This window comes from Gopherus evgoodei, chromosome 6 (genome assembly GCF_007399415.2).
Source record: "Gopherus evgoodei ecotype Sinaloan lineage chromosome 6, rGopEvg1_v1.p, whole genome shotgun sequence".
NCBI lineage: Eukaryota > Metazoa > Chordata > Testudines > Testudinidae > Gopherus > Gopherus evgoodei.
In genome coordinates this window covers 16770660-16789918 of record NC_044327.1, presented here as the reverse complement: position 1 = coordinate 16789918, position 19259 = coordinate 16770660, and the positions used below count along the sequence as shown (strand labels likewise).

At 42.3% G+C, this 19259-nt stretch overlaps 1 protein-coding gene across 2 annotated transcripts in view; it reads right to left on the bottom strand.

The window, feature by feature from the left end:
- Positions 1-5299, bottom strand: part of MUSK (muscle associated receptor tyrosine kinase) — an 83111-nt gene extending 77812 nt beyond the window's left edge. For both annotated transcript variants that reach the window (XM_030567410.1, XM_030567411.1), the window contains exons 1-2: positions 5125-5299; positions 518-644 (exon numbers count right to left, since the gene is read on the bottom strand). In XM_030567410.1, coding sequence (XP_030423270.1) covers positions 518-644; positions 5125-5203 — 206 coding nt within the window. In that variant the 5' untranslated portion in view covers positions 5204-5299. The remainder of the gene's footprint in view (positions 1-517; positions 645-5124) is intronic.
- Positions 5300-19259: the final 13960 nt, after the last annotated feature.

Below are 19259 nucleotides of genomic sequence, written 5' to 3'. Positions count from 1 at the left end.
AGATCTCACTTGTTATACACAACAAAATGAAATTTCCCATTGCTGAAAGAGAAGCAAGACAGGATCAAGAATGTGAAACAGAGAATGTAAAGGAATTTGCCTGATCCAAGGTTAAAAGTGGATGAACTATCTTTTACCTTTGCAAGAGATTGTCTGCAAAATGTAACCCTAGCAACAACAGTAATATTCCCTACCAACCTGAAATGAACAGTTTCCAAAGCACAGCACATCAGTACTTCTTTAGATGATGCTTTGGCAGGTAGTGAGTAATGTGTGACAGTGTACAATACAAAGAAACCTTGTTTTAATCTATTACTTTGTTCACAAGGCAAGAATAATAATACTTTGTATTACAGGACATTTTCCATGCAAGGTTCACAAAGTACTTTGCAAAATGCAAATGAATAAAGCCTTGCAACAGTCACTTTCATCAGAGAAATGTCATCCCTGTTCTGTAATGGGTTTGATTCTAGACTAATCTGCATCCCCTTTATCTGTCGCAGTATTTCATACTTACCTGATGGGAATGTTGTTACGTGTCCAGGTAATCTCTGGCTCGGGGTAGGAGTCCACTACACACATGAATTTAGTGACCTCTTCTACTAGTGCGTCCACGGTTTCCAGAGGAGTGTTGATAAGGGGAGCTACAGAAAGAAGGGGTGAAAACATGCAATTTCAATCCTGGGTTTCTTCTGAGCAATGACTGCTAATTCATCAAACGCCTGTTGACTTCACAGGCACAAACCAATGGGACTCTGCTTCTGTGTAGGGCCAATGTAAGTGGGGAAACCTCCTGACCCCTTTCCTGGAATTCAGTAATTCTCTGACATGGAACTAGGCCACCCATAGCCGGACAATGGAGCTGGCAATTCTTTGCACCCCCAGCACTCGCAAGTCTGCACACTCTTCTAATGCACACTGGGCCTCCTGCACTAGCACAGTTGAACTGAGGTTCCCATAAGCATTTATTTCCTTGTTTCTTTGTCATGTTTTTTTCTTAAACTCTCTAAGGGATAGACCATGAAGTTACCCCAAATCTGGTGTGATTCAAAGAGTCACAGTTCAGTCCCTGCTTCCCTCTCCACGCCCTCTCAGCAGCAGTGGTTGGCATGTTGCAGGGTCGGGGGCAGATCCTAGGCTTTGCCCACTACCTGCCTGCACAAGGGGACCTAGTGCCCCCAGCAGCAGCTGCTCATCTGTGCATGGACCAGCAATGCTGGATCTACATGGGAATAAGGGGGCTCCTTGACACCCCTGTGTGAGTGTATAAGGCGATGGGCCACTGATGCCAAAAATGATCTTTGTCATTAATGCAGACTGTTTCAGTTCTATTGTATTTTTTTATTTTTAAAAAAATGTGTATTACTATTACTGACATAGGGATAATTTATAAATGCCCCTGAGATACAGCAATACCACAGCCTGACTGATACACAACTTCTAGTTTCTTTTTCCTTAATCAGCTAGTGCCCAGTGTGATGCAGATAATAAATAACTTTATCTTACATTTATTATCAGGCACCCATCATCAACTGAAATGCTGCTTTATCTTTAGAAAGGTATTTTCCAAGCCGCATGGTAAAAGCTGAAGCATAATTGGTAGAGAACAAAAGGCACCTCTCATAATTATTTTCCATCCCCGCGGTGATCCCAGCAACCTAAGATACACAACCAGTAACTCTTAACGTATGACTGGTAGAGACACATATCCAGTACTTGGTACACTGGATTTCATTGACAGCTGCGCATATATTTGAACTAGCCATCTGCTTCTCTGTGAAATACTGCAGTGAACGTGAAGGAGCAACAAGAGAAATCCCAGTGACCTTTAAACAGTACAAAGAAAATTACCATGCCCATACATAAATTACTAAATAGACATACTGTGTTTACTGCAGAGATGTCTGGTACATTTTGATGTCTCTTGGTGGAAAAAATCTTGCCTGCACTATGTCTGCTTCCTCTCTAGCCAATACAATCAATCTGAAATATTCCTGAGCACTAAAATGTACCGAAAACGTATGGCAATGTGAGGCCCAAATGAGACATTTAGATGGTATAGTATTGAATTTGTGCCTGATTCTTTTCTCACTTACCTGGGTGTAACTTAGGATTCCATTGGCGTTATGGAGTCCAACTGGAGTAAAATTGAGGAGAATCAGGCCCTTCATGCTAACTATACCTTTCAAGTTCATATTATTGTACGGTATTTTTGAAAATTGCTCCTAAAACATGTTTACGCTGGTAAAATTTCTTTTCAGTATGACTGCAAACTGCTCCTAGTGATCAGTAATTACATATATGTGAAAAACAAATCATAATTCTGCAGCTAAAAGAAACAAGATAGTTGCATCAGGTTATCACCGCTTTAAAGGATGCAGGGTGTTTGCTTATTACTGCCTAAGAAGTCTTTTGCTCATTGTTCGCAAGGGTTACAGCTGGGATAAAATCCTGGCCCCATTGAGGTCAATGTGAGTTTTATCACTGATTTCAGTGAAGCCAGGATTTCACTCCAGGTCCTATTGAAAAAGGCGTTAAGAAAATGATTGTATTGAAATGTTAGAAAACACACACTAGAGGCACTTTTTGAAGTCATTTACTGTTGCTAGTCCATTTTCTGCCCTAAGTCTGTTCATTTTAAAGAGGACTTCGTTATTTTGTGAATCAGATTTTATGGCTGGGTCCTATTATGGGATGGGTTGGTTGTGATGGCTTTCTTGTATGCAATATTTTAAATGATATTGGCGTGCCTAGACCAGGGGAATGGTGCATTTTGATCTCAAGCTACTTTAATTAATGAATTAACTAAAATGCATACTCTATACTGCATATGGATTGTATTCATGAGATAAATGTAGCTATGTTAAGAGAGAATGGAGTAACAGCTGATCTACTGGATGTTTTATTGATAGTACTTTGCTCATCAGGCAAAACAAGATCCCCTAAGAATTAGGTAGTAAACAGATACAGTAGGCACAATTAAAGAGCTTTATTTTACCTTTTTACTAGTGGATAAATTACCATTGGCACTAGCACTATTCTGCTTTATGGGCCTAATCCAAATCCCATTCAGATTAATGGCATAACTCTCAGGGCAAGTTTAACCCCTAAATGTATAGGGAATAGCTTCCAAACGACTATCAGAAAAACAGTTAAAAGAAAACTTGTTAACAGTGCCCTCTGTTGCTTTCTAAGCCTTTATAACAATAATGTTAATAACTGGGGGTATCCTGCACTTAGCTTCCTATCTTTTTATTTTCCCATATTAAAATTTAATGTTGGGATAATAGAGAAGATTGAGAGAGCTTTATTTTGCTAGAATGAGAGAAAAGGAGGACACAGGTCCAAGAAGTACTTGGTGTGTTTTTGTGACACACTAATTTGTAGGCCGTGCCACCATTTTGTTTCTGTCCAGAGAGAGATCCCCAAAATGGCAGTGACGGGTGCTTATTTAGAGATTAACATAAAAAAAACTCCTGGTGTTGTTGCGAACCAGTGCTTTCCCAGCCAGAAAATCACATCAAATCAAATGGTGTCCACATTGCCAATGTTTAAATTAATTGAGAAAAATGCACAGTACCTCATGCCTAGGTTTGAGAAACCAGCCAACACTTTTGTGTGCTGCAGCACACAGGTCAGTCAAGACTATGCTTCTGACATTTTTAGATAACATTATAACTTTAGATAGCCTCATCAGACATATAACTTCTCCATCCTTAAGGCCATTCAGGTGCCATTTTCCTGGGCATCAAGGTGAGTTTAGGAAGTAGTAAAAGGATTCACAGTCAATATTAAAAGTTTCTAGTGTTCATTACTTACAGTGAGAAGATAATGGACCCTGTTCTAAGTTCAGTCCATCTGTGAGTACTGGGTTGTTTGTTTTTAAATTAAACTTTTTTAAGTGAACGAATGAAACAGAAAAATAAAATTTATCCCCATTCCAGCACTGTAGACTCTTGGAAATAGTGAAACTTCTCTAACTATGAACTGCACTTGTGTGCATTTCTGACCATTGCTGGTCCAGCTTTGCTGCAAAACCTATGAAAGATATTATTTTGTGGTCTTTTCAGCACACTTGGTTGCATTCATGTGTTCAGACTCGCTCGTGAAACATGACAATTGACATGAACATGATGTTTAGCTTTCTTAAAAAGAAAATCCAGTGCAAATGTTTCATGAAAGGGCAGAGGTCTCTTCATTGCATGATGGTATCAGAAAAATAATTTCTATCTTGTTTTATTTTCTTGTCTCCACAGTCTTGCTGCTATCTGCTATGCTCTTCCCAAGACTTATCTAGTGTTGCTGCCTTAATACAAAACCTTGGTGCCAATTTCTATGTCAACACATTTGGAAAGCAAGCAAAACAGTCTCATCACTGGTTATAGGTATTCATCTTGACTTGGGCAGAACTATTGGCATAATAGGTGACTAGCAGCTTCCTCTTGGGTTAAATTTCTTTTTCCAGAGACAGTGTAGTTTATGGTATATTTTGATCCGGTCCAAATAATCAATATGAAAAAATAAAGTCACATTCGGCTAGCTGACAGTTGGGTTCCCATATGGTAAATCTTCAGGTCCCATTACAAAAGTTGCATTTGCATCTCACGGAATTTTCTGAACTGATTTTTAGAATCTCAGATTGGCTACTTATTGTGGTGTGTGTATATACGCATTATGTAGGCATTTTATATATACACATATATGCATTATATATACAAATATGATTTATACATATACATACATAGATGCACCAGAATATCATATATCTTTCAATCCTAACACATAGTATACCCATCAGTAGCTAAGTCTTAGTAGCTTCCTTTGACATGACAAACACCCATCCTATGCAAACTGGACCCAAAAAACATCCTTGCCCTTTACAGTGACACTAAGTGCTATCTGTAAATAAACCCCCTTCAGCCTTAGGTAGAAATGCAGGATTATTTCATCATTATCCTCTAAAGACAATAAAGAAATGACCAGACTAGTGAAACTGAAAGCAGTGCATTTATTCAGTTTTCAGAAATGACACCAGGGTCCCGATTTACAAGTCTCACCTCTCCTTATAAAAACTCCTTAACCAGTCACAAAAGCTAAGAGAAGATGAAGGCTGTTTAAACAAACCTTTTGGAAGTTTTTCAGCTAAGCTGAAGGCCGCCAGGGTGAAGATATGTACGAGTGGAATGTTCATTAAGTCTTTCATGGTTAATCCAGAATCATACAAGGCTCCTTTAGGCAAAGTGCACTGAGGTCCCTGCCGGTTTCATTTTAAACCATAGTTTGTTACAAAGTGCCTCAGTTAATGACTGTCTCTGCTGCGGAGTGTATGGGATCTAACTATAATCAGGAATTCTCAGACGTGGCTGCAGTGATGGACATGGCCAGCTGGTGTGCGTCCACTTAGGTCAGTACGAAAATGTGGGGCTCACGAAACAAGAGAAAGCAAATCCCTTTAGAATTCCTTTTGAGCAAAGAGAGTGGACTACAATGGCCGAATGCCTTTCCAAAACAATAACCTGACCCCGTACAGCACGAATTGCCAGCCTTTACCCCAGCCCAAGGTAAATACACTAGTAATACATATGTTTGTCATTGACACTGGATTTTCTTTCAGCTTGGTCCTCTCTTTTTCTCCTTCTCTCTCTCTTGTCATAATCCCTGGTGAGTAGCTGAAATATGCCACCTGTTCAGAGAGCACTTTTCTTTTACTTAGTATGTACATCTGCTAGAGCACGAGATGTTTGAACCTGTGAACTGAAAGCTGGTCTTGTTTATCAAGGAGACTGTCAGTTCTCCAGATTGGTTGCAGCAAACTGAGAAAGCAGTGTCATATCCTGCAAATAGACTCTTGAACCCGTACAAGCTTTGGGAAAGTGAAAGATTAACAGCTATCAGGGGAAGTTTCTCAATTTGTGCTCTGGAGGACCAAGTGTATTTCATTATACTCTCAGCAACAGCATGGTCAATTCAGGCAATAGTTGATGTATTAATTTTATGAAATATACATGTTAAATCTAGGCATGACTATCTCAGTGATTTCTTCTTATTAGCCAAATCTATATTGAAAAACAAAGCACATTTTCAAGAGACCTCAATACAACATCTACATATGCACCCAATTTTTATTTATTGTATATTTATTTGTGTGCGCAGATGCCCAGCATTTGCGTGTGTCCCAACCATGCCAGCAGTACGGATTAGAAAGTTTAGTCTCAAAATTTTCAAAAATGGCTGCTAATTTTAGGTGCCTCATTTTTTTTAATTTACTTCATTGTATCTTCACTTCCTGAAGATGGGCCCTGAAAAATTGAGGACCCCAAGATTAGTGAAAAATTTTGAAAGTATAGGCCTAAAGAACTATTTGAACTGCAACTACCGAATATCTGGGCTCTTCCCACATCCCCCACCTTGTGTGCCTCTGTAGACAAGGAGTCACTTGTCGTGAACGTGCTAAAGCGCTGGTCAAGGAAGGAAGGAAAGTACTACCTATCCACAGAGAACTAGCAAGGGCAGTAGCAGTCCTGAAGCATCTTATAGAGTGAAGAGTTCAAAGGGGCTAGATGGAGGAGTAGGGGGATACGTGAGGTTTGGATTCAGAGCACAGATACTGGAAAAACCTCAGCAAAAGCAGGGGGCCGCCTTTTTGCTGTGATTGTACTTCCCCTAGCCCAATGGGGTCCTGGTCCCTGACTGGGGCTCCTTTGGTGCTACTATGGCAATAACAACAATAATATAGAATAAAGAATGGGAAAATCTGAAAGGGAGGAAAACAGAGCGCTAGGGTTCCAAACAAATTGCTCTAAGAATTGTAGATTTCAATGCATCTGATGAAGTGGATGTTCACCCACAAAAGCTTATGCTCCAATACGTCTGTTAGTCTATAAGGTGCCACAGGACTCTTTGTCACTTTTTACAGATCCAGACTAACACGGTTACACCTCTGAGATTTCGGTAGTGAATGTGGTCCTTTTTATATGTGTTTTTAGCCATCCTAATAAATATTTTTAAACTCTAAGTATGGGTTGAACACTTATAGAAAGGTCACTGTTTTCTTGTTTCGCTGCTTCACTTCTCCCGCCTCCCAGGCTTGTGGCGCCAATCAGCTTCAGTGCCGCAAGCCTGGGAGGTGGGAGAAGTGAAGCAGCCACGGCGTGCTCAGGGAGGAGGTGGGGCAGGGGTGAGCTGGGGCGGAGAGTTCCCCTACGTGCCACCACCACCCCCCTTACTTGCCGCAGGTGGCCCTTCCCACGCTCCCCTGCCCCAGCTCCCTCCACCTAAATGCCGATGGGGACCAGGGCAGCTGAAGATCCGGCCACCGCGGTTGCTGCCGAAGAAAATGCCGCCCCCCAAAATCCTAGTGCTCTAGGTGACCTCCTAGGTCGCCTAAATGTTTGCACCGGCCGTGTGTGTGTGTGTGTATGTGTGTGTGTGAGAGAGAGAGAGAGAGAGAGAGAGAGCAGAGTCAGGATGAGCTCTACCCTGGCATCTGGTGGTGAATTATGGGGAATGTGGAAGGAATTTCAGGTATTTGCATTGGCACACCCACCCCACCTACTATAGCCCATGGCAGCCTGGGATGGTTATTTTGACAGCTCTGGGATCCCCAATGTCTTTGTTATTGGGGCAGGAGGAATAAAGTGTTGTCACCCTGATTATGTGAATGAGGAACTATGAGATTGCTTTATGACAGAGATGTCTCAACATCACTTAAGTGGCACTTGCTAGACAAGGGACATGAGTGCCAAAACCTAGTGAATTGAGAGAGGTTGGGGACTGGTGTGTGGACCTGATTGCATGGGCCCCTTTTGAGGGCCTAGAACACCAATTGCACAGTCTCCTCTCTCCACTGTTGAAGAGCGGAGCTAATTTTGATTCCATTAGGAGTCAATCTAGAGGCTGTTGAGCTGAATTCACGTTGGGCCAATGATGCACCAGCACCAGGGCTCCCCTACTACAAGCTGAAATCACTAAAAGAGCTAAGCTTACTGAGCTGAGATCACTGAGTGCTGTGTTAACTAGTGGGGGAACCTGAAGATCTATTTCTAAGCAGCTGGCAAAGCGGAGCAGTTTGCAGCATGTTGGAGCAGCCCATGGAACACTGAGCAGAGTGGAGTGGTTTGTGGGGACGGCTAGAGCTGCTCACGGGTCAGCTAGAGAAGCGGCACAGCTGGTGGAGTGGAGCTGGTTGTGGTGAAGGCTGCAGCAGAACTCCACAGAGGTGGAGCAGTTGGCCCTGGCCCACGTAAGGTGCCCCTTAACACCCTGTGTGTGCACCCCCTCCCATTTCCAACCAGGCTGGGGGGGATAAAACTCTGCAGATAAACTTTTGAACTCTGGGGTGGCACTGACCAGAGACTTTCGGGTTGTTGGACTTTGAGGTGATTGGACTTAAGACCCTAAGGGGGAAAGGACATTGCCAAACATACTTGAAGGTGGGGGGTTTTTTGCTTATGGTTTGTGTTATCATCCTGTTTGTGGTGTTTCTCCAACGTGATGCCGCATTGTTTCCCTCCTTTATTAAAAGGATTTTGCTACACTCAGACTCCGTGCTTGCGAGTGGGGAAGTATTGCCTCCTAGAGGCGGCCAGGGGGGTGGTATGTAATTGTCCCAGGTCACTGGGTGGGGGCTCGAGCCGGTTTTGCATTGCGTTATTGAAACGGAACCCCTGGATACTGAACCCAGCCCTTGTTGCTACCAACTCAGAGGGGCAGAAGGGTTACGTACGTGTGTATATGTGTATGTGTGTGTATAAAAACCAACATGGTTATTTAGGAGCCACTGTTCCTCGAGTAGGGTTGTCAACTCCAAGATTGTCCTGGAGTCTCCAGGAATTAAAGATGAATCTCTAATTAAAGAATATGTCATGTGATGAAACTTCCAGGAATACATCCATCCAAAACTGGCAACCCTATGTGTCTGTGTTGTTTCTTCATATTGTTTTTGTTGCAAAAAAGCAAAAGGCACAACTGGAAGGCTCAGGAACTTGTTGAGGAGAAGAAAGGTGTTGGGGGGAGACAAAGACACAGAAGAATTAGATTCAGAAGGGGAAGATGCCCTCAGAAGATAAATGAATAAAGGAAGAAGAGAGGAATCTTCCTTTTCCAGGCCAACACGCATTCCTTAGGAGAGGCAATAATTATGTTTTTCTTATTTTAAAAAAAAAGGGCGGTGGGGAGGGGTTGTTCTGTATGTCAGTTTTGTGGTCCGTAGTCAGTAAAATAGGGCAACAGCACCACACACTTACTGCTGCCTTTACTCCAGGAGTTTTCAGTCACCAAGGATTCTGCTGTAGACTGTCACAGCAGCACCACAACGATTGGTTAGTTTTTCCTCACAGATCACTAGGAGACCGGGGAGCAATCAAGGGATGTGCAATAATATTGGGTCTAAGTTAATGTTGTGCTGTGATTTTTGGAATTTCCAGGCTTTTGCATACTTGGTTTCTCAACTTCAGGTATGCATTTAGAGTAGTTCTTGCAATAAACATACGGAATTCGGTGGAATTTCCCCTGACAGAGAAGTGGAGTTAAAGCAGCCAGAACTTCGTGTGTGTGTGTGAGAGAGACAGAAAGAGATACAAGATGGTGTGTGGTAGTACAACGTTTTTGGCACTTGTTTGGCTTTGCAACATTACTTAGGAGTAAAATTCTTCAGATGAAGCACTTTTTAAAGTGGGGGTTAAAGTTGAAAGTACATATCAGTGAACCGAATATTAAAGTTATTTGAAAAACTAAAACAAACCTTGGGGAACTAAGAAATTCAGAGTTAAGGCAGAATTTACACAAAAAGAAACACAAATGCCTGGAGAGTCAGCATCCCTATATACATCACTGACATCCTACTCCAGCTCTAGTTGGAGGACTTCAGTGTTGCACTTTCATGTTAACCCAGGGCAGGATTTCACCCTCAGGACCTGCTCAATCAGTAGAGTTTGGTTTTGTAGCCAAGATTTTTATAGGGGCTTGAAGTCCACTGGCATAGGCTGCAGAAACGTGTTATTTGGTAAAGCCTTTATATTTTTAGAGTGACCATATGTTACTCCTAGCCTCTCATGTGACCCTCCTTTTTATTAATTAAGGCTTTTAACATTTCCTTAAAATGAAAGGAGATAATATATTTGTTAAATTTGAATAGAAAATAATGCACATGAGAACCAAAGGCTACTGGTTTTACAGATTTTTCCAGACACACACATCAGATTCCTATTATTTTTTTACAATGGTACCTAGAGTTCCCAGCCAAGATTGGGGTCCCATTGTACTCGATATTATACACAAATATAGTAGACAGTCCCTGTTCAGAGGAACTTACAGTTCCAGTAAAGACTTACTGGAAGTCAGTTGGAGTATTTACAGTGCACTAAGTTAAGCATATGCAGGATCTTTTGCAGAATCAGTGCCTATAAAGACAAGATGAGGAAAGGGTTGGCGAGGATACTTCATCACTACTGGAGCATGCTGAATTAGACATTGGCAATAAAAATTTACCCCTTTTTTCTGTTCATGAATCATTTGCAAACCGATCTTTATTTCTGCAAAGAAATTCAGTATTCTTGAGTTTTTGCTGAATAGTTTAGATGAACAATTTTTAGGCTGTGTGTTATCTTTGGGATGTTATTGGTCATCTAAGACTTTGGGCGTTTTTTTTTTTTAATCTGCTTTGATTGATTATAGTAGACGTCTTTTCTCTTATGCTCTTCCTGGTGCTGTTGAGGGGACTGATCATTTTAATCTCTAAAGCCATGTTGTTTGATTCTTGGCTGTTTTACACAATGCTTCTATCCCTATGCACTACCATGTGAGATCTGCTAAGATGTTTTCCTGAGAGTCCCTAGATGTATGTTCTAGGGGATTGGAGGTACAGAGTGTTTTCAGTGGAAGGTCCCTAGCTGTGGAGCAGACTCCCTCTGATGGCCTGTTAGGATACGACAACACCGTAATCTTTCAGCCCTGCAGCCCGAGCCCCGTGAGCCCAAGTCAGCTGACCCAGGCTAGCCATGGGTTTTTTATCCTTGTGTAGACATATCCTTAGAACCCAAACTTACTGACTTTGAGGCCTGATTTTGCACCATTTAAGTTGATGGGAGTTTTGTCATTGACTTCATTTAGAATAGGCTTGCCATCCTACAGAGCACAGGGTAAGGCATATTGATGATGATGATTTAATATTTGTATTACCTTAGCAACAGGAGACCCCAATCAGGGATTATGGTCCTATTGTGCTAAGCACTGTCCACATGTATAATGAAGAAATGGTCCCTGCCCCAAACAGTTTACAATCTCAGTTGTATGACAAGACAACAGGTTTGCTACAAACAGATAGACTGGGGTGAATACAAGTTAACAGATAAATAATTTATTTTCTTCTACTTACATTAATTAAAGTATTTATTGTAAACTCTGAACCGTGTGAAATCTTGGGTTTTAAAAGTATTTCAACCAATCTGTTCATGGGAATAAATCCTGAGAGGTGGTGATTGCTTTTATTTTAGGTCATGCTTCCACATTGGGTGATAGGTGCATACCAAACATCAGATAGATGTATAGATATTTCTGTCTGAATACGAGATTCCTCCATTGTGGACTTAGCTTCTCCTTTTGCTTCTCCTGCAGTGCAATCAATAACCTTTTGATTTTTAACATTATTTTTCATCATAGCCAGACCCTCAACTGGTGGAGATCAAAGTCCATAGACCTAAGGCCAGTTTCCACCGTCTGAGAATATGATGCAAAACTTCAGTGCAGGATCAAGTCCACAAAGAAGATGAGCCATGACTTTTCTCCAACACAAATAATTGATAATTAGTAAAAGCAAGAGAAATATTGAAAGGCGTGATTAAATTAATGATTAAATCTCATACAACTGAATTTTTTCCATACTTGAAAGGTCTGTCAGTCTCTCTACCTCTCACTGGTTCTCTCTTTGATCATGTCTGCAAAGATTTAGATTTTCAGAAAGCCTTTGACAAGGTCCCTCACCAAAGACTCTTAAGCAAAGTAAGCAGTTATGGGGTAAGAGGGAAGGTTCTCTCATGGATAGGTAACTGGTTAAAAGATAGGAAACGAAGGGTAGGAATAAATGGTAAGTTTTCAGAATGGAGAGAAGTAAATAATGATGTCCCCTCCAGAGATCTATACTGGGCCCAGTCCCATTTAACAGATTCATAAATGATCTGGAAAAATGGGTAAACACTGAGGTGGCAAAATTTGCAAATGATACAAAACTACTCAAGATAGTTAAGTTCCAGGCAGACTGCGAAGAATTACAAAAAGATCTCTCAAAACTTGATGACTGGCAACAAAATGACAGATGAAATTCAATGTTGATAAATGCAAAGTAACACACATTGGAAAACGTAATCCCAAATATACATAAAAAATGGTGGGGTTTAAATTAGCTGTTACCACTCAAGAAAGAGATCTTGAAGTCACAGCGGATAGTTCTCTGAAATATCCACTCAACATGCAGCAGCAGTCAAACAAGTGAACAGAATGTTGGGAATCATTAAGAAAGGGATAGGTAATCAGACAGAAAATATCACAATGCCTCTATTTAAATCCATAGTACGCCCACATCTTGAATACTGCGTGCAGATGTGGTCGCCCCATCTCAAAAAAGATCAATTGGAATTGGAAAAGATTCAGAAAAGGGCGACAAAAATTATTAGGGGTATGGAACAGCTGCCATATGAGGAGAGATTAATAAGACTTGGACTTTTCAGCTTGGAAAAGAGAAGACTAAGGGGAGATATGTTTGAGGTCCATTAAACATGACTGATGCGGAGAAAGTAAATAAGGAAGTGTTATTTACACTTTCTCATAACACAAGAAGTAGGGGCCACCAAATGAAATTAATAGACAGCAGGTTTCAAACAAACAAAAGGAAGTATTTCTTCATACAATGCACAGTGAACCTATGGAACTCATTGCCAAAGGGTGTTGTGAAGGCCAAGACTATAACAGGTTCAAAAAAGAACTAGATAAATTCATGAAGGATAGGCTATTAGCCAGGATGGGCAGGGATAGTGTCCCTACCTTCTGTTTACTAGAAGCTGGGAATGGGCAACAGGGGATGGATCACTTGATGATTACCTGTTCTGTTCATTCCCTCTAGGGCACCTGCCTTTGGCCACTGTTGGAAGACAGGATACTGGGCTAAATGGACCTTTGGTCTGACCGGGTTTGTCCATTCTTATGTTCTTATTTCAAGTAACAGGATTATGATTTAGTGCCACATGAAATCTTGGGTCTTTAAAAGTATTTCAGCCAAAACTCTGGATTGTTCCTAAAACGTCGCTGATGGTTGGCGGCCTCTTCTGCTGTTAATATGCTTAGCTAAATCTGCTTTATGGAGATGCTGTGATGTCCGGTAAAGTCTATTTAAAAATTTCTTTTTGAAAAAGCATAGTGATAATCAATTGGATGTATTTCTAACACTCTGTCATAACGCTTCCCAGTCTTCTTCTCTGATGAGCTATGTAATGCAGTTTCCCACTTACCGTTTAACCTCCAAAGTCAGCAGGTATAACAAAAAGTTGAGGGTGGATTTTCAAAAGCAACCAGTGGTAGTGTAACGCTGCTCCCATTGGAGTCAGTAGTAGATGCGTCACAAACTTCAATGGGAGCAGAGAGGGGTCAATGAAAATCTCACCCTATGCGCTTTGTGCATATTGCCTGCAAGGTGTTATTCCTGCTATCAGGAATACCAAGTGCTGTCTTACTGAAACATCTTGCTTGTAGTGTAGGGAGGGAGGCGTTAGTCTGTATTTTGCCTTTTTTTTTCTTGACATGTCAATAAAGAAAAACATATATTTTTTAAAATATGTTAATGAAAAATTGGCCCAAACCAAAATAATATCTCAAATCTGGACATTATTGGCTTTGCGTCTGAACTCAGCAGCCTGGCCCAAACTCTTATTTCAACATAGTATTTCAACTCTTTTTAAATTATAAAGCTAGACAAATATCAACTTTGTCGGGAGCCTAGAGATAGAATCTAAGACTTCCATTATTCTTGTAACACTCTCTTGCTATATATTGTGCTGGGTTTTTTAAGTTACAGGATCTGTCATAGTGGATGTGGTCATTGACCGATCTAATTCCGGGTCCTATGTTTGACCATGGTCATTACCTGAGACGTTAGTGAAATATGCAAACTCCTTGTAAGCAGGGCCGGTGCAAGGATGTTTCGTGCCCTAGGTGAAATTTCCACCTTGCGCCCTGCCCTGTCCCCAAGCCCCCGCCCTGAGGTACTCCCCACAGGCGGCAGCCATTCATAATGCTGAATAATTCTGTCAAGTCCTTCTTAATCTTCTCATTTTGAGCCGAGATTATGTCAGACTTTGAATTATTTCATTATATTTAGTGGTACTGTAGTTCAGGTGCCTCAAGCCCCCAGTCTCTCTTGTGGCCTGGGCTCTCTGGCCAGACTACATCTCCCATGCTACAATGCAGTCTCCTCTCTGACTGTGGCACGTGGTGGCTCTCACAATTGGGGGTGTATCATGGGAGTTGTAGTCCAGCCAGAGAGACTGGCCCATATGGGAAAATAAGGGCATCAGTCACACAAACTACAACTGCCCAATCTCTTTCCTCCTATTGTGGAAGTACAGAGAAAGAAGCAGCTATTTCAGCCCTATGGCCTGCATGTGGCTAGCTGGGGCTGGGAGACGGTTCCTTACACAAAAGTCCAATAACTTAGGCTTTACACGTATATGGTGAGTCTTGGTCTCAGAGAATGCAATTCTGCTGTAAGAGAATCACTTCAAAGCTAAAGTCAGTTCAGTCCCTACAGAGCCCCTTACCCTGAAACATTTCCACTTAATTGGTATAATTTGGGAGAGAACCATCTTTCATTTACTTTCACACTTTCTCCATCCCCTACAGTAACACTGACATGCAAGCCAACACCGAGCCATGCACTGCGTCCTGTTACACAGGTCACTGGAGTTACGGAACGTAACTGAGTTTGCATAGTGATAGCTGAGGGAAGAAGATTCACACATTACATTTAAGTTTTGCTAGCAGTGCCCTTTTCCTACAAAGAATACAGCTAAGGTAGTCATGTGGCTATCTTTGTTCCCTAGGAGATCACTACAGATTAATCCTTTACTATACATGGGCCTCCCTCAACTGGGAGACCTCACATTTCTTCTCAGTGAAGTACCAGCTTGCCAGTGCTTAACCTCACTCTGCTGAAAATCTTACAGCCTTGTTATCCTCAGCAACAGTCCCACAAGAGAGCTGTGGCTGTGTTTCTGAGCCAGCTGGTGGCGGTTTTGATTTCTCTACAGAGTGACACCCCAAGCAGGTGCATAAAGGCTTGGTGTTCACTGTTCTCTAGTTTCAGCCCTTCTGACTCTAAATGTAGTAAGAGGACTGTAAACTCCTGGGCCACGATGCCCATTGATTTATGAAACCCTCACTCTGTCACGTGGTGCAACAGCTCAATGAGTGAGAAATCAGAGACGCATTTAGAACCATTAAGCAGAGCCTGCATGGAAATCAGGTAGGTACCCCTTTCACTTTTGGGGGGGATAGAGAACTTCCCAGTACATTCCCATTTGGCAAAATTGGCCTTTATACACAAATGCACAGTTAGGTGGCCCCTTACAAAGCGATGTAGAGTGCATTTTATTATACAAAATCTTAGACTAGAAGATGGAATCTGATGCATGTGATTCCAAGGCATAAAAAGAAAATCACTTATTAACGCTTGAAGTAAGATTGAAAATTCACATAAAATCTGTCATTGTAAAGCAGAATGCTCTTGTGTCTAAAGCATCATATGGGAAGATAGACCATCTAGATTCCATTCCCAGCTCCATTACAGACTTCTCGTGTGACTTAGGCCAGACTTCTCAAATTTGAGTGCCTCAAGTTGGATACCCAAATCTAGTTTAGCTATTTAAACAGGGGACCTGATTTTTCAGATGTTCTGAGTGCTTGCAGCTTCCATAGACTTAAATGGTATTTGGGGGTGATCTATGCAAAATGTAATAAAGACTATGATGAGGTGTTTAATGGTCTGGGATGCATTAAGGATAAACATCATGTTGAGAGAGATCCCAGTGTGATGCCAAAATACATGCAGCATGTAGCATTGAGAAATAAAGTAAACCTGAACTTGACCAGATGGTGACGGTAGATGTTGTTGAGTGAATATCGCACCAACAGACAGGAGTCAGGAACTCTCTTCCCAGAACTCCTGAATCACAGTTTACTCTCAGCACCTCTGATAATTCCCCCCACTCTTACGTAGGTGCCTCAGTGTGGATTCATGTGTCTAACATTAGGCATCAAGTTTAAAATGTTGCTCTGTTTCAGTTACTATTTTTAATAAACCTTATTTGTATTGTGGTAGGCACTGTGTGAACAAATAAGTGCCTCAGTTTACAGTATTTTGTTTACTATGTGAACGAATAAGTGCCTCAGTTTCATATGTGTTTGAACAGCACGTAACATAGAGGGTCCTGGCCTATGATAGTGGTCCTTAGGCACTATTGCAACACAAAAATAATAGCAGTTAGTTTCCTCGCTAGCCAGTATTCAGAAACATATTCGCCTTTCAGCAGGAGAGAACCCAGAAACACAGTTGTGACATCACTGAAATATTGTAATATCACTGTGGAATCAAACAGGACCTGGGAGCTGTTGCAACATTTCAACATCACGTGAGAAAACTCTGTAGCTTGAAAAGTCCCATCACCAATATGGCAGTTTCCTGCTCTATCTGGCCGCAGGTGAAGGGTCATGGAAATGGAACAAGAAATGGTGCACCTGAACTGTGGCTGCCCTGTGCAATCATGCTGTCACCTTTGCCATGTTACGTCTGTCTGGTTGCAGGTGACATATCTCAAACCCAAATCAGGAGTATCCCCTCCTGTTTTCACGTCACCAATATGAATGTAAATTGCCACACAGTGCTACAGCCTGTAATGCATTCTGCTAGTGAAGGTAAGCATGCCTTGAGGCAGCCCAGCACGGGAGAAACAGTGCAGTCCTTCTGGGCTATGCGCAGCATTTTTAAAAAATGTCAACAGAGCTAAGGAGACTTGAATTACAACAGATGCTCTAAGTTACCCCTTTGCAACCAATTCAGATCAATGGTCTTGTGCAAGTGTAACAGAGAGCAGAATATAACCTGTGATCTTTATTCCTTAATAATTCATCTGTTTCTCATTTGAAGCCAGAATCCTTTGTGACATCCCAGTCATTTCCACTAGCGAGGGGCTTGTACTGTAAAGTTTAGAACCAGCTCTGACCTTCACTTGAGTGTAGGGGTTCTTGGCTCTGGGGTTTTGGTTTAGCTCCATCTCTAATTTCTACAGCAGTCATGTTCTGTATCACAGAGGGAGTGCACGAGAACGCTTACGTGTAGCCACTGTCTGCACAGTCCCTGGTGAGCAGTAAGTGGGGCGGAGAACCCTGGGCTGGCTCTGCATCCTGGGTGAATTTTGGTCCCTCGGAAGCAGCAGTATGAGTGCAGAAGCACTGGCAGCTGAACACCAATGGCACACAACTGGAGGAGCCTGGCATAATAACACTTTTCATATTGAAAAACGGAGATAGTCTGTGCATAAGTGAAAGAAGAACGGCACTCAAGGACAGGAAAACAGTGAGTTAGGGTGAGGTGTGCTAGATCTTTTTTTAATGATATCCTATATTTGGAACCTACTGTCTCTGGTCCTGCATCAAGGCTTTATCGAATCCTCTTTGTCATGTTTTTTCAGCAATAACCATGCAAAGGAAAATACATTGACCCAAATGTATGATTTTGCACTGTGAATAAAACATTATGCACTCCTGTCCCTTACTCATAAACTTTGTCCTGGCTTTTCCATTCATTACTTGTTTGTTTTTTTTCCTTAAGATGCTCACTGTCAGGTAAGAGACTTCTGTAACCCTTCTGCCCCTCTGAGTTGGCAGCAACAAGGGCCGGGTTCAGTATCCAGGGGTTCCGTTTCAGTAACGCAATGCATAACCGGCTCGAGCCCCCACCCAGTGACCTGGGACACTCACATACCACACTCCCCTGGGCGCCTCTAGGAGGCAATACTTCCCCTCTCGCAAGCACGGAGTCTGAGTGTAGCAAAATCTTTTTAATAAAGGGAGGAATCAATGCGGCATCCCATGGGAGAAACACCACAAACCGGGTTATAACACAAACCATAAACAAAAACCCACCTCCAAGTACGTTTGGCACTGTCCTTTTTCCCCTTAGGGTTTTAAGTCCAATCACCCCAAAGTCCAACAACCCAAAAGTCTCTGGTCAGTGCCACCCCAGAGTTTGAGAGTTTATCAGTAGAGGTCCCTCCCCCCAGCCTGGATAGAAAGGGGCACCTTACGTGGTCCGGGGCCAACTGCCCTGCCTCTCCGTGGGTTCTGCTTCTGCCTTCTCCACGAACTGCTCCGCTTTACCAGCTGCTCCACTCTGCTCCTCCAGTCGTCCTCAGGAACTGCTCTGCTCCACCAGCTGCTCTGCTCCATGAGCTGCTCTGCAAACTGCTCTGCTCGGCTCTGCTCTGCGGGCCGCTCCACCTGTCCCACAGCTACTCCGCTCTGCTGCCACCAGCTGTCCCGTGATCCACTCCACCAGCTGCTCTGTTCCACAGTATATCTTCAGGCTCCCCCACTAGTTAGCACAGTACTCAGTGCTCTCAGCTCAGTTATTTCAGCTCTTTAGTGATTTCAGCTCTTAGTGATCTCAGCTCTTAGTGGGGGAGCCCCACTGCTAGTGCACCATTAGCCCAAAGTGAATTCAGCTCAATAACCTGTATTTAGATTCTTGAGGGAATAAAAATCAACTCTGACATTCCACAGTGGAGAGAGAAGGGGATGGAACTGGTGCTTCTGGCTCCACAAGGAGCCTGCACCACCAGGCACAGATACCTGTCCCCAGCCTCTCTCAATTCACTGGGTTTTGGAACCCATGTCCCTTGTCTAGCAAGTACCACCCAACTGAGGGTGAGTCATTTGTCACCAAGCAGTCCCACAGCTCAGCAGTCTGGGATAGGGTAGGCGTGCCTATGCAAATACACTCTCTGAAATTCTTTTCACCAGATGTCAGGGTAGAGCTTATCCTGACTCTGCTTACACTTCATTTTCAACAGTTTCATTCCATGTAGCTGTCAATTAGGTTTCCTACGCACCTGTACAGCATGTAGGACCTGGTCTAAATGCCAGTGAAGTCAACAGGAGCCTTTCTATTAATGTCAGTGGGTTTTGCATAAGGCCTTTGTAGCTTGACTTTAATGCAG